We start from the raw sequence: 27,241 nt of genomic DNA, 5'->3' as shown, positions 1-27,241 counted from the left end.
AAAGGTAAACGTTGCACCCTTTCCGTTAAATTGAAGAATCGCAACCTTATTCATGAATAGTCATAACCCCATCAAATATAATTTTATTCAACTAAAATAATTTACTTCAATTAAAATAAAATTTTCCAATAGTATTTCCCTTTCATGAATGAATATATCGTATTTTCTTTATTAAGAAAAGTCAAAAGTCATTGGTAGAACATCAATAACAAAGTTTGCTTCTCGGTGAACATGTTGCATTTGTCGAACTAACTTGAAATTCCTCTCAAAATGTAATGAGAGAATTTGAGATGAATTATTTTTTCAAAAAGAACTGAAATAATCTTAAAAACTTGTGGTATCTTTTCTTTTCAAACAGGCTCACGAACAAACAAAGGCCATCGTCTATGGCTTAAAAATACTTTTTATGCATTCTCTAGAAATAACAATAGTACATACAAGAAGTAAATAGAAAGGAAAAAAGAAGAAAAAAAGAATGTGAAATATAGAACCATTAGCATTTCTGTAATATTTGCCCATTTGGATATGTGGCAATGCCAGTTTTCTCTTTAGTCTTTGGTTGAAACAAAGAAAAGTGTACAAGAAAGAAGCTCATGCATTTGGAGCGCTCATGTGCAGAGCGACCAAGGATGCATAAAATCCATCTGTAATTTTGATCAACTTATCATGCTTGCCTTTTTCTACGATCACTCCGTTTTTAACCACCGCGATCTCATCTGCATTCTTGATTGTCGATAGTCGATGAGCAACAACTACTGTGGTCCGGTTTACCATCACCCTGTCTAATGCATCTTGAACCACTCTCTCAGATTCAGCATCAAGTGCACTTGTAGCTTCATCCAACAGTAATATCTGGGGACTCTTGATTATCGCACGCGCAATGGCTACGCGTTGCTTCTGCCCGCCAGATAATTGTATCCCTCGTTCTCCTACTACGGTGTCATACCCCTGCACATTGCATTTGGATTAGTTCTGAAACAATCTTGTTATAAACTATCCTAAAAAGAATTTATTAAATGTTCTAACCTGATTCAAGCTACTAATGAATTTGTGTGCATTGGCCAACTCCGATGCAGCTATGATTTCTGCCTCAGTTGCATCACCATCCTTTCCATATGCAATGTTGGCCCGGATTGTGTCGTTAAATAAAACAGGTTCTTGCCCCACAAGCCCCATCTGCTGCCTCAACCATTTCAAGTGGAATTTTCCAAGTTCAGTTCCATCAAGTGTGATATGACCTGAATCTGGATCATAAAATCGTTGCAACAATGCTACTACTGTCGATTTTCCACTCCCACTTTCTCCAACCAGGGCAACTGTCTGCAAAACATATTCACCAATACAAAAAACATTATATCAAGTCTTGAGGTTCATCAGTATGTCATGAAGTTATAAGTAAAATTATAAATAAATAACAAAAGAACACAAATACTGTTCAATTGACGAAATATTTACCTTGCCAGAATGGATAGTTAAACTGAGGTCTTGGAAAATCTGTATATCTGGCCGAGAGGGATATTTAAAGCTTACATGGTGAAGCTCAATATCTCCCTTTACGCTATCCAATTTTATGCCAGACTCGTCACTAGGGTCTATCTTTGACTTCCTGTCTATTATTGCAAATATGGAAGCAGCAGCATTCCTGGCTTTAGTAGAATCAGAGCCAAAACTGCTCATATTAGAGATTCCCGTGGCTGCCATGGTCAAAGCAAAGAAAACCTGCAAACCAAATACACATCTTAAAATCAGCTACATACACCTAGGTGTGAATGTATATATCACTTTGATTTCGTATGTATGTTTTCATCACTTTCTGAAAAGAACTGGTAGATACATATGGAGAGGGAATAATTACTTGGAAAACGTCGGCAAATTTTGTTTTGCCAGCCTTGACGAGTTTAGCTCCCGCATAGAAGCTGGTTGCGTAGACACCAAACAGAAAGAAGTAAGATATCCCAAATCCTATTCCACTGATCACGCCTTGTCTTTTCCCTTCCGCTCTTGGGCCTTCACATTTCCTTCTGTATAGTTCCATTACCTTCTTTTCAGCACAGAAAGAAGCAACTGTTCGTATGCTCCCAACTGCGTCATTAGCAACTTGGCTTGCTTCCTCATACATCATCTGCAACCATTTAATTATACATCTTTATGAGACCTCAACAGAAAGAAATAATTTGAAATTACAAGTTTGAAATGTGCTACTAAATCAGGGAGATTTTAATCACACCTTTGCATCTCCACTGAATCCTTTCATGAACTTTGTTTGAACATAAGCACCAAATCCGATCATAGGAATCAATGCGAGAACAATGAATGCCAGCTGCCAGGATGCAATAAAAGCAATGATCAAACCCGCAATTCCGGTCGCAATGCTATTAACTATCTCAGCTAGCGCATCTCCAACTAGGGCCCGCACTGATGCTGCATCTGCTGAGAGCCTCGCACCAACTGAACCACTTGAGTTCTCAGGCTCATCAAACCACCCAACTTCCATGTGAACCACTCTCTCAAAACACATCAATCTGATACGTTCAATTAACTTACTACCAGCAACCGAAAAGAAGTATCCTCGTACTGGGATTACCAGAAATGATATCAGACCAAGGGTCATAAACATTATTGCCCAAAACTCTGAATCTTTCTTTTGTTGACGAGGTGGTTCGTAGAAAGTCTTTATTACCCTGGAAATAAGCACACCAAAAATGGGAAGTATGACACCATTAGCGATTGCAGCTAAGCTTCCAAGAAGAAACGCTGGAATCTCGGGCTTGTTGAGGGCAGCGAGGCGGCGGAGAGAGACCTTTGGACGTGGCTTTGATGCCAGGGCAGCAGCCTCTGGTTCTGCCAATGTGGTGTCACGATTGCTACCAAGTCCTGTGGGTAAACCAAAGGCGACTGAAAATGAATGTCGGCTGCTATTTCCTACAGAGGAATTCAGACTTATGGATCTTGCTAACGACACTCTTTGACTCGACTTTCTAAAAGATTCGGTAGTTATTTCAGATTTGTCTTGAGCTTCTCCTATTTGTTCTGAACCCTTGTTTACTTCTTGCAAGCGTACAAGTTGAGAGTATGCTCCTTCAGGATCCTTGAGTAAGTCTGAGTGCGAGCCTGATCAATGGACAAAGATACGATTAACTAATATGTCTACCTATACACGTGACAAACAGGCAGGAACCTGGGATCTAACAATCAATTGCAGCTCGGAGTAATCCAAAATTCTGCCAGAAGTACAATCACTATGCCTGGACATTGGACATTATAATAGATTTTTGTGGAAAAAGCAACGCATTATAGTAGAAGAAAGCAATGGATATATGTCTATTGTTGAATGCATGGCTGATCAGGGGGCGGGAATTGGGAAACATATGCTTTCTATGGTTCCATATGCAAGAATAAAATGAATGTGCTAGCTTTATCAGGTAAAATACCTTTTTCAACCAGCTTTCCCTTATGAATGACAGCAATCGTATCTGCGTTCCTCACTGTGCTCAAACGATGAGCAACAATAACAGTAGTTCTGTTGACCATAATCCGATCCAATGCTTCTTGAACTATCCTCTCAGATTCTGCATCAAGTGCACTTGTAGCTTCATCCAAAAGTAAAATTCGTGGATCTTTCAAAATTGCTCTTGCTATAGCAATTCTCTGCTTCTGCCCACCAGATAGCTGAGTTCCATGATCACCGACCATGGTGTCAACTCCCTGACCAGGAATAATTAAAGTCCAATGAACTAATATTCTTAAGATCACACATATAATATAAACTACAATTAGATAGAATTAGTTGGAACCTGAGGCAATTTATCAATAAATTTGGAGGCGTTTGCAAGTTCAGATGCTGCTTTTATCTCTTCAATGGTAGCACCATCCTTTCCATAGGCAATATTGTCCTTTATGCTGGATGCAAACAGTACAGGTTCCTGGCTGACAAGACCAATTTTACTCCGAATCCATTTCACCTGAAATTCTTTTAGGTTTATGCCATCTATCAAAACTTCACCAGCTCGTGGATCATAAAATCTCTCTATCAGACTGATGACTGTTGACTTCCCACTTCCACTTTGTCCAACCAAAGCCGCAGTGGTGCCACTAGATATATGAAGAGAGAACCCGTCGAATATTGGTTCATTTGGTCTGGCTGGATAACTGAAATAAACATCTCTCAGCTCTATATCTCCACGAATGTCATCCAAAATCTTTCCTTTTTCGTCAGAAGCATCAATCTCTGGTTTCCTACTGATAGTCTCAAACATCTTAAATGCTGCAGCTTGACCAGCAGCGAATGCACTCAAGCACGGTGATGCTTGCCCCAGAGACCTAACTCATCCAAAATAGTTAATTAAGTTAAATAAAAAGAGGAGGAAAAAAAAAAACAATAAGAGGCACTCACGTATACCTGCATGTGCGTACGAGTATTTACATCAAACACGAAAAAGAAAAAGAAAAAGAAAAAGAAAAAGAAACAAAAAATGGCGCTTACATGGATCCAGTCAAAACAGCAACAATCACATTCAGCACGGCACCCCCAGAATATCCATTATTCCTTACCATTCTTGAACCAAACCATATCGCCAAGGCATAAGTGCAGAACACAACTAGCATGACGATGCCAAAACCTGCTCCAGCAGCAGTACCTTCATAAACGCTTGATTTGTAAGCATCCACAAGATATTTTTTGTAACTTGTTATAGCTTGCTTCTCTCCAGTAAAGGATGCAACCTACATAGAAACCAGATGACAAACATCATATTCTTGGTAAAAGAAAATAAAAAAATAAAAAAAAATAAACGTAATTATTTCAATAGTTGCAAGGCTAATGTGACATACGGTTCTGATGGAGCCTATCGTCTGTTCAACAACATTTGCGGCTTTTGCATAAGCACTTTGTCCATGGGATGCCATCTTGGTTATAACGATTGACATAGTTGCACCAGCTGCCACGAGCAGAGGAATCGAGGATAACATGACAACGGTAAGAAGCCACCCTTTGATAAATGCTATTATAAACCCTCCTATGAATGTTGAAAGTAGTTGCAAAAATTTTCCAACCTGCATGAACAAGTGCACGAATATGACCTTTAGTTACATAAAAAGAATAACAAATTTCAAAGTTTTTATTCTCCCTGGGTGAATTTACGGGTGCAATTGTGCAGCCAGCTCAGTACCTTCTCGCCCATGGCATCTTGTATGAGAACTGTGTCTCCAGACATTCTCCCAATGACCTCTCCAGTGTTTGTTTCCAAATCAAAGAAGGCAACGTCTTGTCTCAAAATTGTTTCCAAATACAAACCCCTTATCCTTGCAGCTTGTCTTTCCCCTGTTACCATCCAGCAAGCGACCTCTGTGAACAAGAATACAGCTGTATCAGTTCAAATGCTTGATATATGAATGAATCTCTCTACGTATGCGTTAAAAACGTTTGTACTTACGAAGAGTTGCTGCCACACCTGCCCCGATCGCCAAATACACAAATTTTAGAGAGACCTACGGAGTACCAGGATAAGCAAGTGATTAACAACATGTTTAAGTTAACAACTTAATGAATCAATAGAGGAAGAGAACATGTTATAATTATCAAATGAATCCCCTAAAAATTTCTGATAAGAAAAAAAAAAAAAAAGAATCCTCTAAGAATAAATGAACATAAAAAATAAGTAAATAAATAAAATAAAAACCTGAGCTCATTAAAATGATTTGAATTTTGGAACTCTAATATTTAAACTCATAAAAGTAGTTCAAAACTTAATTAGAAGTCCAACTCGTAATTGAATGAATAATTGAACATAAAACCTGAGCTCAATAAATTGATTTGAACTTGTGGAACTCTAATATTTCACCTCGTAAAGGTAGTTCAAAACTCAATTAAAAGTTCAACTCGATTTTTCAACAAAGATAGAAGATTAACACTCGGCTTGTGCAGCATAAAATTACCTTGGAAACAACACTAACTACATCTGAATTGTTTTGATTATTTCCAAAGGCATTGACCAAGTCCCCAAATAATATGGTCATAAGGGGCATGCACAAGCCATTCCCAATGGCACCGATTGTGCCAACGAGCATCAAGATAATATCAGTCTTATCTGCAAATGAGAATAGCCTTGAAAATGCAACTTTTTCAACTTTCTCATTTCCGCCGCTCTTGTCTGAGCCTCGATGAGCCCCGTCCGTGCCGGTGTTTTTCTCTTCTACTTGGTTTCCTGAAGTGGTATCCTCACGCTTTTGAGGTACAGCGCCACCCAGGCCATTTTCCTCGGCCATGTTACCAACCCCAAGAACTTATCTCAGTATTGAGGTGTTTTACTCCTGAGTTGTTATACCTCAATCTACACCTGCACAAGCACAGGCCTGTAATCGTCAACTTACAAGCCAAGCCAGCTAAAGATCTGCTAGCAGAAAACTACTTCCATATCTGCAAGCAGGCTTCAGATTTTAAAACGAAAAAAGAAACAAAACCTAAATCTTTATATATAAAAAAAAAAAAAAAAAAGAACACTACATACTAGTCTTCTATTCCAAGGTGACAAGCAGACAAGTCTAACAACAATACATCACCTCGCCGGCAGGCCAAGGCAGGAAAACAAAACGATCCCAGAGAAAGAAAAATTAGGAGGAGATTGATACTGTAAAGATGTTTTATCAAGTGATTGGGTCCCAATAGAATAAAAAAGACTGCAACTTTATTGAGCAACTGACGGAATCAGATTCGAATCTCTGCAACTCGAGAAACCCAATACAACACCAAAACATATGGAGCAGTAAAAGAAAGTAATTAAGCAGCATCACAACTTAGTACAGAACAGAAGAGAACCCATATGACATGCCGAATCACAGAAACACAGAGCAAGAAATGAGATACTTACCAAAAGGGTATCTTGAGCTTGAAGAATCCGCCGGCACTCACCAGCTTTCTGTATTTGTGGGGTGCTTGTTCTGACTAATTGCAGATATTTATATAAATGCACTCTGTGCTAGAGCGGTTTGGTATTACTTATCGCGCAAGAATTATAATTGTTAATATTATTAATATTATTCATGACAGCCTTTTCAACCTTTGCGACTGCTATTATGAATATTCACTCATGTGAATGAGTAATGCTATTCATAGCATGTTATTGTACCATATTTTTGTATCATCTTATGTGGTATTTGATGTAAACAGCCACATCATTTGAATTAATTATATTTTTAAATTTAATTCATTATTTAATAAACTAATAATTAAGAAAAACTAATTAATTAAATGATGATTGTGGTGTACGATGAGTTTTTCTCCTTCATTTCCTTGGGTTTTGCAAATTTTTCAAATGATAAGGCTATCCACATCAGATGCCACCTAAGATGGTATAAAAATATGGTACAAAAACATGGTATGAATAGTATTATTCTAAAAGAATCTCACATTGATGAAAATACAAATTTTATAAGTGCTTATAAAACGTTTAGCTACTTTTCAAATTTATATATTGCCACTTATTTTTGTAGTGAAATCCTAATTTTTTTCGCTCATTCATATTGAGAAAGGAGAATACGGCCATTGTGACGTGGGCATGTGGATAGAAATGTCAAATCTACAGTAGTTAGCATCTAGAAGGAAAATCCTTTTTATATTTTCTGAGTCATAAGTCTCCAACAACCACCATGCATTCACCAATAAACAAAATATATTTTGTTCTAACAAGAAAGATAAAACGACATTTCTTCATTCCGATGGTGGCATTAGCAAGGAAACTACTTCAGGATGTATTCAACTGAAGCACTGTATTTAGACTTTGCAAAATGTATGACTCTGAAAAATGTCAAATGAAACGTATCTCATTTTGAAGTCATTCTTTCTAATTATGTAGTACATTCCAAAAATTTTAGGATGTTTTATAGGCTTGTTTGATATTGGGATGTGTTATCCACACATCCCATTTTACTTTTCACACATCATTTGTTAATTTATGTCTGTTAATCTTTTTCAATTCATCCAACCTGACGGCCAAAAATTAGAAAGATGTGTGAGAAGTAAAAAAAGGTATGTGGATATCACATCCCTTAATATTATACTTGAATTTAACTTTTTGAACTAAAAATTGTGTTCAAATTTTAGGCCATTCTTAAGAAATGTTTTGAAAAATGATAATTTTTTATTAATAAAATATCAAACAGGTCCTAAATTCTTAACCAGACATAGAATAGTATTCCACTATTTTCTTCAGCTTTTAACATAAAAATTCTTCATAATATTATATTTTAGGGAGAAACACTTTCATCCAATACTCTAGGAAAATAAAAACTCTGACCTTTCAATAAAAGAAGGCCACCGAAAGTGGCCCCAAAATCAATTTTCTAATTTAATACCATATTCACATTAAAAGATTAGTCAAGGTGGTAATTTGGCACGATTTTTACTCTTAGTAGTGTTTACGACGACATGAAGACATTGTTTGATATGTTAGATTGTACTAATTATTTCTATAGAAGAAACTAAGCTAGAATAATCCACTAGTTGATGATATGAAAAATTGCAAGTGCAGCACCTTAAAGCTTGTTGATACAGAGTCTCTTAGGCCTAGACTTGTAATCCATTGATAAGTGACATGAGGTGAGACAAGCAAGTCTGGTTCATCAACTCCATGTGTAATGTACTGGCTGGGTGGACAGATAGATTATTAAGATTCCTAACCACCTCCGTAATTTAGAGTACGGCAGTGGGACGCCATCCTCAATATAAAGTTAGTGAAGATATCAAATAAATATTATACCACGTCATGGCTGAGCTAAGCTGGGTTGATTATACAAAAGTTTCTTTTAAGATTTATATTAATCAACCTCTTTCGCTGACTGCGAGCTTTTAGCTACTTTTGAATTAGGATCAGGCTTCTCTATCCTTTCAGTTTTCATATTCTTATCTTCTTTTATTTTGTGCGATCACGGTTAAGTCACGTCAATATTTTATATTAATTTTTTTTTATAGAGATAATAAACAAAATGTAATAGTGATAAAAAATGTTGACATGTCTTAATCGTGACCGCACAAATAAAAGAAGACAAGAGCGTATGAGAACTGGGAGGGCAGAGAAGCCAGATCCCTTGACTTATCCTCTCCCGTTGAAGAAAAGTTAAAACAACAACTAAACAAAGTCAAATAACTATTTCAAGAATCTTTTGTATAAAGCAAAATTTTGGTTGATTAAGCTCAAGGAAATATATTTTATTTTTCAAATTATAATCATCCAGTGATGGATGATGATGATAAGGGCCTTCCTAAATAACTCATATATTCGGACAAATTCTTCGCCCGTCTAAAAGTGTTCTTAGGCCCTTCCATTTTGTTTTGTTTTTTTCTTTATGCCCAAGCCTTTTGTTATATATATTACCTCCACTTTCACAAGGCGGGTAGCATGGATGCAAATTCCATCGAATGCTGGATTGACGAAATCAAACTTAGCTTAATTGACGAACATTGGAGAAAAGGGGGAGGATATTTGCCAAGGGGCCTCTGATGCTTGAGTCGGAAATAATTTGAGGGAAGCTAGAACAGAGAAAATGCTAAGTAATAAGTGTCGATTACCGATCTACTTGTTCGACTTGGCTATTTATAGAAGGAACTCATCCCAGGTAGCTGGGAGGTGAGGTTGCAAGGCATGTTAGACAAACCGCTACGTTCTATTGGTGTGGTGCAGACTTTGCAAGTAGTAAAGTAAGTCTTTGGTGGTAGGTGTTGAAATATCCCACATTGGGCAAAGACAACAAAACAGAGAGTTTAAATATCCTAACTCCACTGTAGCTAATAATGATACCTTTTGCAATAAAAACCTTATACATGTTGGACTGTGCAAGTGATAATTAACATGTTGGGGATAATATATATCAGTGTTGTTGGCAGTCGCCTTTGGCCCGTCTCTCTGATAATTTGGCATGGTATCAAAGTCAGGGAGCTGGCTTGTATTGCCATGTGATGAGGTGGGTCTCCTTAACCATGTGCGATGATGGTTTCTCCCTTGGCCCCACCTGTTGGGTGACTCTCATTGGCTCTACATTGTTGCCGATGTGTGAATCTCCACGTGTGACCCTATAGATTCACACTCGATATCTTTCTATAGATAGTAATGGTATCAACTCATATGTCCGTGTTCTATGGGGTAGCGTTCGTGATCGACCTACTCAACTGCGTATTGATCTGGGTCCATGTGAGGGGGTGTGTTCAAATATCCCACATTGGGCAAAGATAGAGAAAAAGAATAGTTTATATATCACAACTCCACTCCAACTGATATCAAGGCCTTTTGTATAAAACCTCACACGTTCGTACTGTGCATGGAGTGATTAACAAGTTGAGGACAATATCGTAGTTGTTGGAAGTGGGCTTTTGGCCCATCTCTCTGATAATTTGACATGGTATCAGAGTGAGAGAGCGGACATGTTTTGCCATGTAATGCATAGGCCAGCCGTGCGATGATGGTGGGTCCCTTGGCCTTGCGTGCTAGGTAAGTCTCCTTGCCTCCACATGATTGTCGATGTGTGAATCTTTTACGTGTGACCCACTAATTGGGTCACACATAAGGGGACGTGTGGAAATATCCCACATCGAGAAAGACAAAAAACAATAGTTAAAATATCATTACTTCACTCCCACTAGTACCAAAGCCTTTTGTAATAAAACCCACACTTGTCGGATTATGCAGGTAGCAATTAACAAGTATCGGTATTGTTGAAAGTGGACATTTGACCCGTCTTTCTAATAATTTGACATGGTTATCACGCTCCGAAGTCGGAGTTGTGTAAAAAAATCGACCATGCGCACGATGCATGGGTAAAAGTAAAAATAAGAGTACTAACAACTTCTCTTATAAAAATAACTCCAAAATGTTTACAGGGTGTATAAAAATAAAAGCCTTAAATTCCTCGTCTAACACAACCTCATCTAGTCTATCACCTGTGTTGCCAAATAATTCATCTGTAAAATAAAAGGTGAGGGGTGAGGGGTGAGGGGTGAGCGACAACCACCATCGCCCAGTAAGTATAATATGTAATATGTTAGTCAAGTGTGTTGTTTTACTCACACTATAACATCGTATAATCATATCAAGTCTTTATGATGTATCATGCCATATCACATCGTCCCTTCACGTGTTGGTTATCCTCCATAATATTGTCACGCCCCGACCCACGAATAAAGACTATTCACAAGTTAGGGTGTGAGCCATATCTTAGCTATAGAAATAAATTTTACAACCAAGATATGGTGAAAAAAAAAATTATAACGATTACCCCATCAACAAAATCTTTCATAAAAATTTATCAAATACGCAGCGGAAATAAAATAGTACACAAATTAATTCACAACAAAAACTACCAACAAAGTAATAATTATATTGTAACAATTCTTTTGAATGCATGAAACACACACACACACACACACACACACTCATGAGATGCATGGATGTACTCACTCCCTATTATACCACTTGGCTCCGAATACCTTAGAATATGATTTAACTCCCGCTCATCCCTTAACCTAATTTTTATAATTAAACTCTCAGTTTCCACTTTATTAAACAGGCACTTCCCTTGACACCCAATTGTATATTCGAATTCAAGCCCTTCCCCCGACGCATGTCATATACAAGATTTCATTATTTTATAATCAATCAATTTGTATATTCAAGCCCTGCACCCGACGCCTCACATTTTCTTTAACAAGCCTATAAGCTTCAACATAAATCAAATTGATTAGTAACAAGAATAATATAATCATAATATTAACAAAATAATAATCTTTAATGTAAATGATAAGCAATATGTTACCATTATGTTTGTATTTAATAACTCAATGTTTAAATGGTTTGCCAACTCAAATTTATTGCAATTAGACAAAGGAACACAGAGATTTAAGTGGTTCACCAATTTGGCTACGTCCACTAGGGTTGCATATGCATTAATATTTTCACTATGTAAGAGAGATTTACAAAAAAAAAAAAAAAAAAAAAAAGGCATTGAAGATGGCCTAGAGCCTTTACATAAGGTAAAAGAAAAGGAAAGGATGGTGGGGGGAGAGTGGTCCATGAAGAAGATGAGGTTTTGTTTCTTTTTCCCTGTGTGTTGTTGTTGGTGGTGTGTGTTGATTCTTCCCCCATTTCCCTCCTCCCCCTGCTTTTATGGATGAAGAAATGGAATCCTCCATTAAGCCTTAAGGACACGTTTCACTTTGTGTTGCAACACTTGGACATCTTGTAAGTGGAAGCAATCATTCCCATGCATGTGGACAAATACTCAAAATCACGTTCAAAGTCTGAGGATTATGAATCCCACCTCTCCAATTTTGGAGGGGATCAATCATCACCAAACATTTAACTCTTAGATTCCTAATGATTACAAACTTGCCAACTCACTCTTATTTGGTAAAAATATCAAGCCAAACTCATCATAATCTCCTTCTCCAATTCAAACTAAAAATATCTCTAATTACATATGAACATAAAATAATACTAGCTAGTTTTTGAAATAATTTGTAGCAAAAAGGATTTTACATTGAAACTATTTTACATATTGCAAGTAGGTTCTTGCATAAAATAAATCTAATAAAATCATTACGTAAAAAAATAATTACCCACATACACATATATATATATATATAACCATTTTTTTTAAATATGGGGTATTACAAATATGTAGCTCACCACGCGACTCTTAAATCAGCCATTATGCCCTAATGTTCCCTTGTGCCTTACATTTATCCCTGGGATGCCCCAACACTACAGTGCTCCATGAACAATTCCACATAGATGTATATATACTCATCAACAAGCCTTCTACCGATTCCCATATATCGAACCGTAGCTCCCTCTTTTTTTTTCTTTTTCTCTCTCTAGCTAAACACACACACACACACACACACATATATTATAATATAAAGGCCTTAGCACGTTGCATGCATTGCATGCAAACTAGCCAATTCCGCTGCACAATATTAAACAGGAACGTTTGCTCCTATTTATAGGTTAAGGAAGCCAGCATCAACTTAGTTCCAATTGGATGGTTTCGGTGTCCTAAAGGCCTTCCACGCAGCCACTTTTTTTATGAAGACTAAGCAACCTATACTGCTTATTCATCAAACCTATAATCACACACATAAAAAATATAAGTGATTAAGCACTTAAACATATATCCATATCCACCCTTGCCACCTCCAGGTTCCATGTTTTGCATTAATATGAAAAAAAACAGGCACCACCTCAAGCCTTCACGCTGCACCGTTAATCACCAATAAAATTGGCATCTAAAACTCTAAATAAATATTTCTAATAAATTTATGGAACTTTTCGGGTTTCAAAATGGTATTAGAGCCAAAGGCCGGGGTCCGTACTGTCATGTAATGGGTGTCTCCTTGGTCCCGAGTGATGATAGTGGGTTCCTTGACCCTGCTTGTTAGGTGAGTCTCATTGGCTCCACTTGCCATGTGTGGATTTGCCACGTGTGACCCATTAATTGGGTCCCACGTGAAGGGGTGTGTTCAATTTAAATATCCCACATTGAGTAAATACAGAGAAAAATAAGAGTTTATATATCCTAACCCACCCCAACTGATACTTATGCTTTTTGCGATAAACTTTACACATGTCATACTGTGCATGAGGTGATTAACAAGTTAAAGACAACATCATTGTTGTTGGAAGTGGGCTTTTGACCCATCTTTCTGATAATATGACATGGTATCAAAGTCAGGAAGTGGACCCGTACTGCCATGTAATTGGTGGCTTAGCCCCGTGCGATGATGGTGGGTCCCTTGGCCTCGCTTGTTGGGTGAGTCCTCTTGACTCCACATAGTTGCTGATGTGTGGATCTCCAATGTGTGACCCACTAATCAGGTCTCACGTGAAAGGGCATGTTGATATACCCACATCGAATAAAGGCAGAGAAAAGAAGAGTTTAAATATCTCAACCTCAGTCTAACTAATACTGAAGTCTTTTGTGATAAAACACACACTTGTCGAACTGTGTAGGTGGTAATTAACAAGTGGGAGACAATATCGATGTGATTGGTGGTAATTAACAAGTTGGAGACAATATCGATGTGATTGGAAGTGAACTTTGGCTTGTCTCTCTGATAATTTGACAGTAGGCATGTTGCAGGTAAATGTGCCGGAGTGTATGACACCCAAGGAAGACTCCAAAAAGTCGACCTCTTCCTCCTTGAGCTAGAAAAGGCACAGGAGTGGGGGATATGGGTCGAAGGACAGCTTGACATACATGAGCTTGAAGGTTCAGGACCTGCTGGGTAGAACAGTATGGTCTATTCACGACGTTAAGGGTAAATCTAACATATTGAGCTAATGTTCATGTGTCGTTCTCTTATTTGATGTGGTTAATTGAGTCACAAATTGTAATTGTATAGTGTAGCAATGTATGAACATATATTCCGGAAGCTCTAAAGGGTTCATACTTCACAGTATCAATACAAGTATACAAATGAAAATTGTGAAATCTTAAAAATTTAGATGTTTAGTATCACAACACTATATTATAGGAAATGAGTATGGTACATGAAAAATACATACATGTATAATTATATTTAAATAAACACGATGAAAATATTATTAATTAATTTTTTTGTATATGCACTTAATGTTTAAATAAGAATATGTAAAGTTATATGCGTAATTCACGAATTTATATAAATTATTAGCTTATTTTTGAAATGCCCCATAGAATAGAACCTCAACTCAGGATTCGTTTCACTTTTTAACAAGATTTTGTCAATTCCGTCAAGTTGATGTTAAGTCTAACATGAAAGGGTAAAGTAGTACTTTCCTCCTAATTGACAATTAGGGACAGACTTGGATCCTCTCCTGAGCTCAAGGAGAGGATCCTCCTGACCAAGGACTGTGGGAATCCAACGGTTACAAATAAGAGGGTCCCTTTAAAGTTATAATAATTATAGACGTTGGATGAAAATCATCCAACGGTCCACAGTTCTTGATCAGGAGGATCCTCTCCTTGGGCTCGAGAGAGGATCCAAATCCATTAGGGACATACATTTAAAGATGACATGGCATTGGCGGTGCCCAAACAAATTAGGTCTTAGGCTGGTCACATAGATAATAAATAGCGATGGTTGTTCGGTGGGAGTGGAAACCTAATATATTCCAATGGAAAAATATATCGTAATTGGTGAAAATGATCATGTCGCAACGCATTGTTAAGTTCGTGAATTTATTAACTTACTATAAGATTTAACTTACTTCTTTATCTCTTTTAGTGTAGATAATATTTTATACTTCAAAAAAAAAAGTTCGTGAACTATTGTTATAAGTAAGCCTTTTTATTATTATTATTATTTTTTTTTTAAGTTAGAAAAATAACGTTAGTGGATTGAATAGTTATTTGTTAGGGGGAGGGCAATCAGAAAGGATCACACTAACATTAGGGTGCATGGCATGATTGTCCCCCACTACGATAAATGGGCATATGCTTTTGAGTAACATTTTTAAGTTGACTAACCTAAATAGGTTTTTGAGTTATTTTTATGCTAAACTAATTAAAATGCAATGTTTAGGATTGATTCTGCATTAAAACGGATTAAGCTTAAGCTGTAATTTTAGGGGTTTATTAACTTTAATATTTAAAAAAGATTGAAATTTCACAAAAATCTGGTGTTGGATCACATATTGACCTTATAACATCCCACATCGTTCAGGGGAGTGGATCCTCTAAGCCTTATATGTATATTCTCATCCCTACCTAGCACGAGGCCTTTTGGGGACTCACTGGCTTCGGGTTCGATCAGAACTCCAAAGTTAAGCGAGTAGCGCGTGAGAGCAATCCCATGATGGATGATCCCCTGGGAAGTTCTCGTGTGAGTTCCCAGAAACAAAACCGTGAGGGCGTGGTCGGGGTCCAAAACGGACAATATCATGCTACGGTGGAGTCGAGTCCGGGATGTGGTGGGGGCCCGGACCGGGATGTGATAGACCTGGTGTTAAATTACATATTGATTATAGTATTTGATGTGTCCTTAATTCAAATTAATTAATGTGTATTTCATTCAATGTCTTCCATTAAATATTTGAATTTATCAATATAACATTTAGATATATTTTTTGTCATATTCCGGCTCTGGATGTGGTATGTACAGCTGAATCAATAACTCAACAATCAAATCAAATCCTGCACACGAGTCGGAACCACCTATGTGGTCTGTGTGACAGACTAAGTGTAAATAAGTACGCTCAAGTGCTATGATCACATGAAGGCTGTGCGAAGTATCGCAAGTCACCTACGAGTCGAAGCTACCTAATGTGGTCTAAAAATGGTCAAACAACCACTGTTCACTTTCACTTTCCACAAATCTAGTGAAATTCTTCCCCGAGATGAAATTTGTATTAAATCACCCACAAACCTTCAATTTAAGATTAAAAACATCACTAGGAGTTCAACGTGAGAAGGATTTGATTTGATTGTTGAGTTATTGATTCAGCTGTATAGGTCACGTTAGGTGATTCCGGCTAATATGTCACTTTATATTAGTGCAATTCACATGGCTTACTTATTCATGGATGAGATAATTGTTATGTCAGACACATGGTTCGATTATTCTTGAGTATAGTTTTCATATATGTTTACAATATTTTTCTGGGAAACTTACACGGGTTTTACAGCGAGGGGTTATTACGTTTGAAAAGTGAAATGTGTTTTCAAAACTTTGTTTTTTGCCCACTCACGTTTTCTGTTTTGCGCCCCTTCAGGTTGTAACGGCTAAACGATCGTATTGACGAGGATTCTTGGCAAATCTCAATATAAGTGACTACCTCTGAGGGTATGATCCTTACCCACACTACTGTACTTTACTTATGCTCTGACGACACATGTGAAGTGGGTGCATACTCGCTCACCAGCGCACTTTGGTATTTAGGCACTCTTAGGCTTAAATTTATTCACATTTTCCACATCATTACACTTTATGGCTTCATCACCTTCTAGGAGTCGGCCAACACAACTTGATTCGGAGTCTTAGTGGACATTCCAGGTCGAGGTGAGTCAGGCATAATGTTGCTCGACGATGTGGACGCTTAGGTAAGCTTTAGGCATAATGTGGCATAATGTGCCAACCTGTCGTACAGACCACATTAAGTGGTTCCGACTTGTAGGTGACTTGCGATACTTCGCACAGCCTTCACGTGATCATAACACTTAAGCGTACTTATTTACACCTAACTTGTTGTATGGATCACATAAGTGGTTCCGACTCGTGTGCAAGAGTTGATTTGATTGTTGAGTTATTGATTCAGCCGTACATGTCACGTTAGGTGACTCCGGCTGATATGTCACTTTATATTAGTGCAATCCACCTGGCTTACTTATTCATGGATAAGATAATTGTCATGGCATACACATGGTTCGGTTATTCTTAAGTATAGTTTTCATATATGTTTACATTATTTTTTTGGGAAACTTATACGGGTTTTACAGCGAGGGGTTATTACGTTTAAAAAGTGAAATGTGTTTTCAAAACTTTGTTTTTGCCCACTCACGTTTTCTGTTTTGTGCCCCTCCAGGTTGTAACGGCTGAACAATCGTATCGATGAGGATTCTTGGTAAATGTCAATATAAGTGACTACCTCTGAGGGTATGATCTTTACCCCCTCTACTGTACTTTACTTATGCTCTGACGTCACGTGTGAGTGGGTGCATACCTGCTCACCACCGCACTCTGGTATTTAGGCACTCTTAGGTTTAAATTTATTCATATTTTTCACATCACTACACTTTATGGCTTCGTCACCTTCTAGGTGTCAGTCAGCACATCCTAATTGGGAGTCCTAATGGACATTTCGGGTTGGGGTGTGTCATTTTTTGATCCAAAAAAGTTTTTTTAATTTGTTAATTTTATTAACATTCTTCAAACTTGAAAACCTCAATTAATGCACCTAAATGTTAGTACCGAAATATATGTACCGAAAAGTATTATATTGAATTAACCTACCAAAATATATGCACCAAAATGTATGCACCGAAATCAATATACTAAAATATATTAAATGATTTAATGTATCTTAATGAAGAAGATAAAGTATATTAATACAATGAAATCACTTAAATTAAACAGAACTTATGAGTGTAGTTATTATATACGGGATCTTTAGGTCGGAAGGGCTCTGAAGTCTTGTGGAGCTGTCAACAAAAGTGGCTAGGGACGATAGCAGCAAATTGTACAGTTCTAAAAAATAGTTGGACCGTCACTTAATACTATAGTTTAGTGATATTTTTCTTCACTTGTAAGTGAAAGGTTTTAAGTTCAATTCTCACCAAAGACAATTTTGGACCATATTATTGTTAGTTCATTGTGAGGCTTAAACCATTCTCTCATCCTTTAATATATATAATATCGTTTGTTAAAAAAAATAATTGAACCATGCATGCATGGATGTATACATATCTTGGGCTTGAGTTATGTGGGTAAGGATTTTGCAAGTTGGGGTGAAACTCCAACATGCTCCAATAGGTGACAATCTTTCTCTTTTAGTTGTGAGAAAAACATATTATTGCATCACTCTTCTCTCCCACAATTCTTTTTAGGGGAGGATATTTCGGCCTATTTCAAATCTTGTAACGTACAGTTTTTCTCACCTGTAAACGGAATATGCGAACAATCTATGTTGACGAAGATCCAACAGCTATGATCAACCTAGTTTATAGGTATAATTGGGTTCTAAAGATCTGTATAATTTACGGGTAAAATCCGGTAAATTAGAGGAAGGAGAAGGGAGGTGCGTTTGACCCAAAAACACGTTTGACCTATTCTATTTCCCAAATCGACGACGTTTTCCACTCCCATAAGATTTGCTTTATTGGTGAGGGGTGGTGTGTTCTTTGTTTTATTCTTTTCATTTTTTGTAATTTTGAATTTTTGACATTTGGTTGCATAAATGATTTTTTTTTTTTTTTAAAGAACAATGACATATTGATCATAGATAGACGACACAACAATAATATTATGACTACACAACGAGGATATAATGAAACTTAATAATTTTCTTAACTAAATGTCCAAAAATGATTATTCACGCTAATTATCCAAATTTATGAAGTGAGTTTCTTCTTCAAGTTACTCAAAAAGCAAAAGTCCAACTATAATATCATGTGCTGTAAAAAAAAGCAAATTAATTAATGTCCATCTCAGTTAGTTAGCTGAATATCATGTGCACCGTGTGATTGCTCCTGCAGCCTTCATTGCCGCCACCTTCCCTCTCTCTTTCTTTAATTTCCCGGTACGCTGCTATGCTAATACAGTACTATGAATTTATCCCAAATTATAACGTGTCTGTATTCATTAGTATTATTTATTTAAACACTCGAGTTTTAGTGTAAAATATCATTGTAAAATACTCGTATTAAGCCTCAAATTATATTTTTGTAATAAATATAAAACTGCAAATATTTTTTGTGATTTTGAGTTTTTGAATTTTTGACATTTGGTTGCATAAATGATTTTTTTTAAAAGGATGATGACATATTGATCATAGATAGATGACACAACAATAATATAACGATTACACAACGAGAATATAACGAAACTTGATAATTTTCTTAACTAAATGTCCAAAAATGATTATTCACGCTAATGATCCAAATTTATGGAGTGAGTTTCTTCCTCTCAAGTTACTCAAAAAGCAAAAGTCCAACTATAATATCATGTCCTGTGGAAAAAGCAAATTAATTAAAGTCTATTTCAGTTAGTTAGCTGAATATCATGTCTATCGCGTGATTGCGCCTGCATCCTTCATTGCCGCCACCTTCCCCCTCTCTTTCTTTAATTTCCCGGTACGCACTATGTATTTATCCCAAATTATAACGTGTATGTATTAATTAGTATTAATTATTTAAAAACTCAAGTTTTAGTGTAAAATATCGTTGTATATAAAATACTCGTATTAAGCCTCAAATTATATTTTTGTAACGAATATAAAACTGCAAATATTATTGGCACAGTGTGTCTCACGGCATGTTGAGTGAGATAGGACGTTGTATCACATTGCCGCCCACGTGAAATTAATTAAGAGATGCTCCTCGAACCCTCAGGCTCCGAGTCTCAAACCGTGTTCGACTCTCCCTCCACAGTCCACAGTCCACAGTCCACAGTCCACTGTCCAAAGACTCCAAGCCCCCAAACCAAGAGAGAGAATCTATTCCCTTGTTTTCTCCCGATGGAAAGGGAGCCTTTTCTCGGCCCCCAAACAGGGGCCCAACACCAACTCCTCCGACCCACCCCTACCCCCACTGTTCAAGTCCCCGACCCTGATGATTTCTCTTTCAAAATCTCTCCCTCCCACAGCGAGCCTAATCTCCACCACTTCCAACAACCCCACCATTACCATGTCCACGAACACGACCCGCAGCCCTCTTCGTCCGGACTCCCGAATGCCCACTATCAGAAGAGACCCGGCACTCTCCACCGCTGCAGGACGGCCCCCGCCATGGCCATTATGCAAGGCCTCAATCCAAACCCAACAACCCAGGTCCCCAAACCACAATCCGACTCCACCTCCATCATCAGGCAAGCCGTCTTCTTGCTCCTCGTCTACCTATCCCTCGGCGTTGTAATTTACTCCTTCAGCAGGGACAAATTCTCCGGCGTCGAAACCCACCCGGTCGTCGACGCCCTCTACTTCTGTATAGTCACCATGTGCACCATTGGGTACGGTGACATTGCTCCGACCACTCCTTTCACCAAGATTTTTGCTTGCATCTTTGTGCTCTTCGGGTTCGGTTTCATCGACATTTTGCTCAGTGGGGTCGTCAACTTTGTCCTCGACTTGCAAGAAAACATGATCTTGACCGGAATTCAAATGGGTCAGACTTCCCGGAATCATGGCTTCTCCGCCAGGGACTATATTGTCGATGTGGCGAAGGGGAGGATGAGAATCCGACTCAAGGTCGGCCTGGCGCTTGGGGTGGTGGTTCTGTGCATCGGCATTGGGGCTTTGGTGTTATGTTTTGTGGAGAATTTGGACTGGATTGATTCTGTTTACTTGTCCGTTATGTCGGTTACGACGGTTGGGTACGGTGACAGGGCCTTCAAGACTCTCCAAGGGAGACTCTTCGCCGCCGTGTGGCTTCTGTTTTCGACGTTGGCGGTGGCTCGGGCGTTTATATATTTAGCAGAGGCCAGGGTGGACAAAAGGCACAGGAGGATTATGAACTGGGTTTTGCATAGGGATATCACTGTCCAGGATCTGCTTGCCGCCGACATCAATAACCAAGGTTTCATCAGGTGTGTTGTGCTTCCATAATTCCATCCATCCTATCTGTCATTTTCTTTTTAATTGCCATCTCTTTTTAATTGTCATTAGCTGCCACCTCACTCAACAAATCTAGCAAATTCTAACAATTCTGATCGGATTACAGTCAATCATAACTAAGTAACAGTTTAGCGTAAGTATTATATCGACCGTTGGTCTGGATGATCATTAGTATGATGATGGGATGTGAATTAGGTGTGTGAGCATAGCCGTGCAACTTTGTGCGCATGTAGTGTGAACTTAGCAAATGTACTTAATTCAAATTAGAGCCTCCAAAAGACGAGATGGTTTGGAGTGAATTGAGTTGGCAATTGAAGATGAAATTAGTCTAACATGGAACGTCTAGGTGCGTCGATCTGATAAGGATGCTGACTATTGTAGTGGACACCAGAGTCCTGCTACAGAAATGCGAATAATTCAAGAGGAGCATTTCCGTATGCTTATTTGTTTTGCATCCATATTAGTTTTTCAGCTTTTAGCTACATATATCAAGTTTGAATTGTGAATCATACAGGCTACCTTGCACATTCACATTTCAGTAAGTCAGAGTATGTTATTTACAAGCTTAAAGAGATGGGAAAGATAGGGGAGAAAGATATTCTGCAAATCTGCGATCAGTTCAGTAGGCTTGACCAGAACCACTCTGGGAAGATAACACTGCCTGATCTGTTGGCGCATCGCTTGTAACTTCAAATGGTTAAGGCTGGATTCTGCTCTTTTTGTTCAAAGAAACAGACTCCTTTTCTCATTCTGGTGAAAGCATGGGAATGTTGAACGCAAAGGCCTTTGTATTGTATATTCCTGACAAACTATTCTTTGAAGATTAATGCATTGCAGTAAGCTTGCCTTGCAAAAGATGGACTGTATAGACATTATTCTGCACCGAGCTGCTGGACGAGGATTAAAGAAGATGAAGTGCATAGACAATTTGTCCAAAGTTAGTTAGAATCTCTTCCTTTCTTTCCCTATTCCTTTTTTTGTACTGTAATTACAACAAAAAGGAATCGAGAAACAAAGAAGGTCATGTGGCATTGGCGCGTACACGGATTCCCTTTATTTACATCGTGTAGTTGGAGATATACTCTCATGAAGGCTTTGATATACTCTCATGAAGGCTTTGAATAATCTGATATAGTTTCTCTCCTTTTCCTATCCTTTTTCGTGTTTTGACATTATAATTCTTTTTTGGTAGTTTGCTCAATCGTAGATACAGTGAACTGGTTCCTCGGTGTAGTACTATACAGCTTGTGTTATAGTCTAGGCCGACTTAAGCAAAACTTAGCATTTGTGGATTCTCCTGGTGGGCAGGGCGTTCCTCTTTAACCCACCGCATCTTGAATTCAAATCATCCCCTCTTGTAGAAACATTGCATGTATTAAGATAAAATAAATCACAAGGGATATTGTTGAGATTGAAATGTGTGTGAGACAGAATCAAACTCCCTTTCCCTCCACATGTTCTCTGTAGTTTAGCTCACTTCACGAGTTATCGCCATAGTTGTAGGAATTTAGGAAGCGAATATCATTGGGACAACTCAATATACCGTAGTTATCCTAATTGACCTTCCAGACCAAGTGTTGGGGACCTTTTGATCAAGCAAAACTGAACTTTGAGACGCTCAACTCTCCTGGTTTGTTTCCGGCACGAGATCCTGAGATACCTTCAAAGAAAAGCATGTTTTCAGAGATATTCCAGATAAATGAGCAACTTCTTTAGTAATGATTGAATAATTATAACAACAAATTGTAACTTGCTTGAGTGATGAGTGCTGTAGGAATTAAAAGCCTACTAATTTGGCGTGAGAGATATATCATTGATGGTTGCTCGTTTTAAAGTGGCTAATTAGGATTTCTAATGGGGATAATTTTGAGGGGTAAGGGAGGCTTATTGCAAAGGTTAGAATGAAGGAAAGGCTAGAGCTCATGAATTAGTCCATCCCCCTATTCAAGCGTGTTGAAGGCTTCAATTTAAATATGCGGGAATTCCTCAGAATCTTCCTGGAGAATTCTTGGGCTTTCTCTCTTCTTCTTGTTTTGTTAAGCCCTCCCTTGTCTTTTCCATTGTTGTAGCTACATCTTGTCTCATTGGGTTAGTATTGTAAGAGTCAATTGCCTCGTGAAAGCTAGGCTGAACATTCTGCTAAGAATCCCTTCTTTCCTGCACCTGGTCCCACAACAAAGCTCCATTTTTTGCTACGCTCATTCTCTGTTTTCTTCTTCATTTCTTGCGCGAGCTTAAAATGCTTAGGTTCTTCCAACACGTTAAAACTAGGTGCATGGCTCAAGGTCGGACTTGGTCAACGCATAAATCTAGGCGAATTGGATTTTTAATTCTTATTAGTTTTGAAGTGTTTTAGTTACGTTGTAAAGGAATGAACAGATAATTATCTCCTACAACATTTTCACGTGAAACTAAAGTTGTGGGCCTATTTTTTTTGTTCCAAAGTAGCCCAAAAGATCCACAAACTTGAATTTCACATAAGCCCATTGAACTTTTGTAATCGTCGACACCACAACTCACTCGACAAGCCTCGTTATGTGGCTCAGACCCACTTAAGCATGTTAGGTGAAGAGTGGCTTGGCGTAATTGGAATTAAAATGTTAATGTACTAATATTGTAAGCTTGTTTTGATATAGCCTAGCATGATTAATACGCGGGGGTTTGTATGGGCTTAGTGTAAATTTTCTGAATGTCCAAATTACGAATTATCATTTCTTTTGACGTGTTATGATCGTAAATTTTCTAAATATCCGAATATAACTAAGCTATAAACTTAGTTTCAAAAAAAAAAAAAAAAAAACAAAAAACAAAAAAAAGCTTTAAACTTTTGTTGGGCCCTACCACCCAGAAGTACACAGAGGCTAGAAGGCCTAGAACGTTCGTAACAAGTGAAGGTCTTCCACAATGATTATTTGAGAATACTATTTACTTAGGCAATTGTTATTAGCACTCTATATTATGAAAGAAACATACATTTGTGAGAAGTGTAGAATGATATTTTTAGAGTGTCAATAACACTTCCCTTTAGTTATGGGTTTTTATTACAAATGATTTTTGAAATTGACCTTCACCATTAAAATGGTCCCTAAAATTGATTATCAATCAATATAATCCATGAAAATAGGTATCTCTGTTAAAAAATTTTGTTAATTGCTGATGTAACACATAAATAGGCCCCATAAGTCATCTTGTTCTCACAAATGGTACTTGAAATTGATCCATGACATCAAAATGGTCCCCGAAATTGAAAATTGATCAATGTGGTCCCTTAGGTAAGTGTCTCAAATCAATGCAGTCATTCCGTCACAATTATGTCAAAAATTCTGTTATGTGCTGATGTGACACATAAATGGGTCACACAAGTCTAATTAAATTTTAAAAAAAATTACAAATAGGCTTAATGATTTAATAGTTAATAAAAAATTTGTCAACCAAAAAACCCAATTCTGCAATCACATCACATCCGATCCCAATCCACATTTCTATACCTCATTCACGCTCTATTCTCTAAAAAAGAAATCTCAATACACCCATCTTTATACACTTCGACACCTTTCACCGAATTGAATCTGGATCGAGATCACCTTTGGTGGCGGCTTGGCCCATTGGCAACGACTTCTGGGACATCACCATTAATATTTAGGCGATCAACATCCTTACAACCTTAATCTTGGAGAGCTTGTTCGGCGCTTCCCTGGTGGTCTGGTGATACAAAGAATGACGAGGTCTGCCTTGAGATAATGAGATTATAACCGAGGTGCATCTATTGTTGGTTGAAAACTATTTTCACACCCCCTCTTAGGCCTTGGTTAAGCCTTATGCCTTTGAGAATTTATGGAAGGGAGCTATTTTCGGAGTAGGCCCTACTATAAGAAAAAAAAAATTCCATTGTGCAAAAATGTATTTCGACAACTTTTTTAATTAATTATTAAACCCACATCAACTCATAACAAATTTCTTACAAAATTGTGGCGAAACGGTCATATTGATTTGGACACCTATTTTCAAGGACTATATTGATTGATTTTCAATTTTAAGGACCATATTAATGGTGTGGATTAATTTTAGGGACCATTTGTGATAAAAACCCGTAAATCTTGTGGGGCCCATTTATGTGCCACATCAGCACTTAACAGAATTTTTAACATAAGTGTGGCAGAAAGACCATATTGATTTGCAACACCTATTTTCAGAGACTACATTGATTGATTTTTAATTTCAGGAACCATCTTGACGGTGAGGATCAATTTCAGGGACCATTTGTGATAAAAATCTTTTCCTTGATTTACATTGGTATTAGGTCATCTCCAACCGAAAGGTCCAGGGGGCCAAAGGGTCGAAAATAGCCCGAAAACCGTCTCCAACCGAGGGCTAGGCCAGAGAGCTATGAAATTTGAGAGGGCCCCACGGAATCTGAGAGGGCTAGAGGGTTGGCTTTTTTTTTTTGCTTATGTTGGATTTCCTTTTGGTTATAACCGACATGAATACATTGTATTACTAATATAAATGTATTACTGTCGGTTAACCGACAGTAATACATTTATATTAGTAATACAATGTATTCATGTTGGTTATAACCAACAGGAATTCTTTGAATATTTTTTTTTAACAGTTTTATTATTATTTTTTATTTACAAAAATTTTCCTATAACTTCTATTTTTCATATATTTTTTTTAAATTCTATTTTTTTCCTATAACTTTTATTTTACAAATTTGTTTCATATATTTTTTTAAATTTCATTTTTTCCTATTACTTCTATTTCATAAAATTTGTTTCATTTTATTTTAAATTCCATTTTTTTTCCTATAACTTCTATTTCACAAAATTTGTTTCATATTTTTTTTTAATTCTATTTTTTTCTATAATCTCCTAAGCCATTATACAACATTAAATTAAATTAAGTAACATGAAACAACATTAAACAATATTAATAACATTAACCAACATAAATATTATACAACATAAAAAAAACATTTAACAAAATGAAACTTAAACAACATTTAAGTTGTAGTTTTTAAATAATAAATTATGTTTGGCCCTATAGCCATTTGGCCCTTGGTTGGAGACGATTTTTTGTGACATGGCTAAAACGAGCTCTTTGGCCCTCTAGCCCTCGGTTGGAGACGGAGGGAAATATAGCCTTGTACTGTTCATTAAAATATTAATATCTTGGAGAATCTTGGAGGGCCAGAGGGCTAAAACTAGCCCTCTAGCCAGCCCTCGGTTGGAGATGGCTTTAGAGCCCTATTTGGCTTGTTGATTTGCCAATTCGATGTCTATACCTTTTGCGCATGGCATGTTAATTTTTTGAGAAATACTAAAAAGATTCTCTAAAAAAGGGGACACTTTACTACTTAATATTTTTGATACAATGTTTTATAAAATTAGCATGGAAATTGAGTTAAACTGTTAGATGGTAGATAGTTCATAGAGAGTGCCACTTTTTGAGAGTTTCCCAAGCATTTCTCTAATTTTCTACGTACGTGGAAATAAAAATACATTTATGAAAACTGTGTAATTAGTGTTTGGAGTGTCAATAACAACACTAAAATGAAAAATGATGACAATATTGTCAAATTGTGAAATCTCATTCTTGGATTTCACTATTGTAATTTACGTATTTTGTATTCTGAGAATTTTATATCATTTTCGCGAATTTAAATTAATTTTAGGTTTTGATTACTTAATTACGAAGTTTGAATTTTTGAAAATAATTATTTAAATTCGTAGATTTTCGGGGGTCACTCTTAATGTTTTCGAATTGAGCTCAACCCCAAAAACGCATAGGCGAATGTCGTTCGTGAATCGAAACGAGAAAGAAGACGTTACGGACGTTAGAATTTTCTTAATTAAAATAAAATTTTAATATTTTTAAGGGTTCCATTAATTTGGAAAGGGACGAATACAAGGAAAAAAAAAAAAAAAAAAAAAAAGAAAAGAAATGAAGAT

The 27,241-nt window shown here is 37.1% G+C and overlaps 2 protein-coding genes across 2 annotated transcripts; one reads left to right on the top strand and one right to left on the bottom strand.

The window, feature by feature from the left end:
• Nucleotides 1-476: 476 nt before the first annotated feature.
• Nucleotides 477-6,995, bottom strand: LOC137707529 (ABC transporter B family member 11). The gene is made up of 13 exons (XM_068446413.2): nucleotides 6,867-6,995; nucleotides 5,935-6,335; nucleotides 5,433-5,487; nucleotides 5,169-5,344; nucleotides 4,831-5,052; nucleotides 4,484-4,722; nucleotides 3,795-4,320; nucleotides 3,432-3,705; nucleotides 2,228-3,111; nucleotides 1,856-2,122; nucleotides 1,456-1,719; nucleotides 1,027-1,320; nucleotides 477-948 (listed from the first exon to the last, which is right to left on the bottom strand). The coding sequence occupies exons 2-13, from the start codon at nucleotides 6,262-6,264 to the stop codon at nucleotides 592-594; spliced, it is 3,888 nt and encodes a 1,295-aa protein (XP_068302514.2). The 5' UTR covers nucleotides 6,265-6,335; nucleotides 6,867-6,995; the 3' UTR covers nucleotides 477-591.
• Nucleotides 6,996-19,938: 12,943 nt separating this feature from the next.
• Nucleotides 19,939-22,442, top strand: LOC137708589 (two-pore potassium channel 5-like). Its single transcript, XM_068447702.2, has 2 exons — nucleotides 19,939-21,262; nucleotides 21,830-22,442. Exons 1-2 carry the CDS (start codon nucleotides 20,052-20,054, stop codon nucleotides 21,975-21,977), a joined length of 1,359 nt encoding a protein of 452 aa, XP_068303803.2. The 5' UTR covers nucleotides 19,939-20,051; the 3' UTR covers nucleotides 21,978-22,442.
• Nucleotides 22,443-27,241: the final 4,799 nt, after the last annotated feature.

The sequence above is a fragment of the Pyrus communis genome, chromosome 17, assembly GCF_041283825.1.
Source record: "Pyrus communis isolate YQ-2024b chromosome 17, ASM4128382v1, whole genome shotgun sequence".
NCBI lineage: Eukaryota > Viridiplantae > Streptophyta > Magnoliopsida > Rosales > Rosaceae > Pyrus > Pyrus communis.
The sequence above is the reverse complement of the archived record's forward strand: the minus strand, read 5'-3'. Positions and strand labels throughout refer to the sequence as shown.

Coding starts and splice junctions, on each gene's coding strand:
- LOC137707529 (XM_068446413.2), bottom strand. CDS start 6,264: ATGGCCGAGGAAAATGGCCTGGGTGGCGCTGTACCTCAAAAGCGTGAG. Junction 5,488..5,934: donor TAGTTAGTGTTGTTTCCAAG/GTAATTTTATGC, acceptor GGTACTCCGTAG/GTCTCTCTAAAATTTGTGTA. Junction 1,720..1,855: donor AATTTGCCGACGTTTTCCAA/GTAATTATTCCC, acceptor TTTGGTTTGCAG/GTTTTCTTTGCTTTGACCAT.
- LOC137708589 (XM_068447702.2), top strand. CDS start 20,052: ATGCTCCTCGAACCCTCAGGCTCCGAGTCTCAAACCGTGTTCGACTCT. Junction 21,263..21,829: donor AATAACCAAGGTTTCATCAG/GTGTGTTGTGCT, acceptor TTCACATTTCAG/TAAGTCAGAGTATGTTATTT.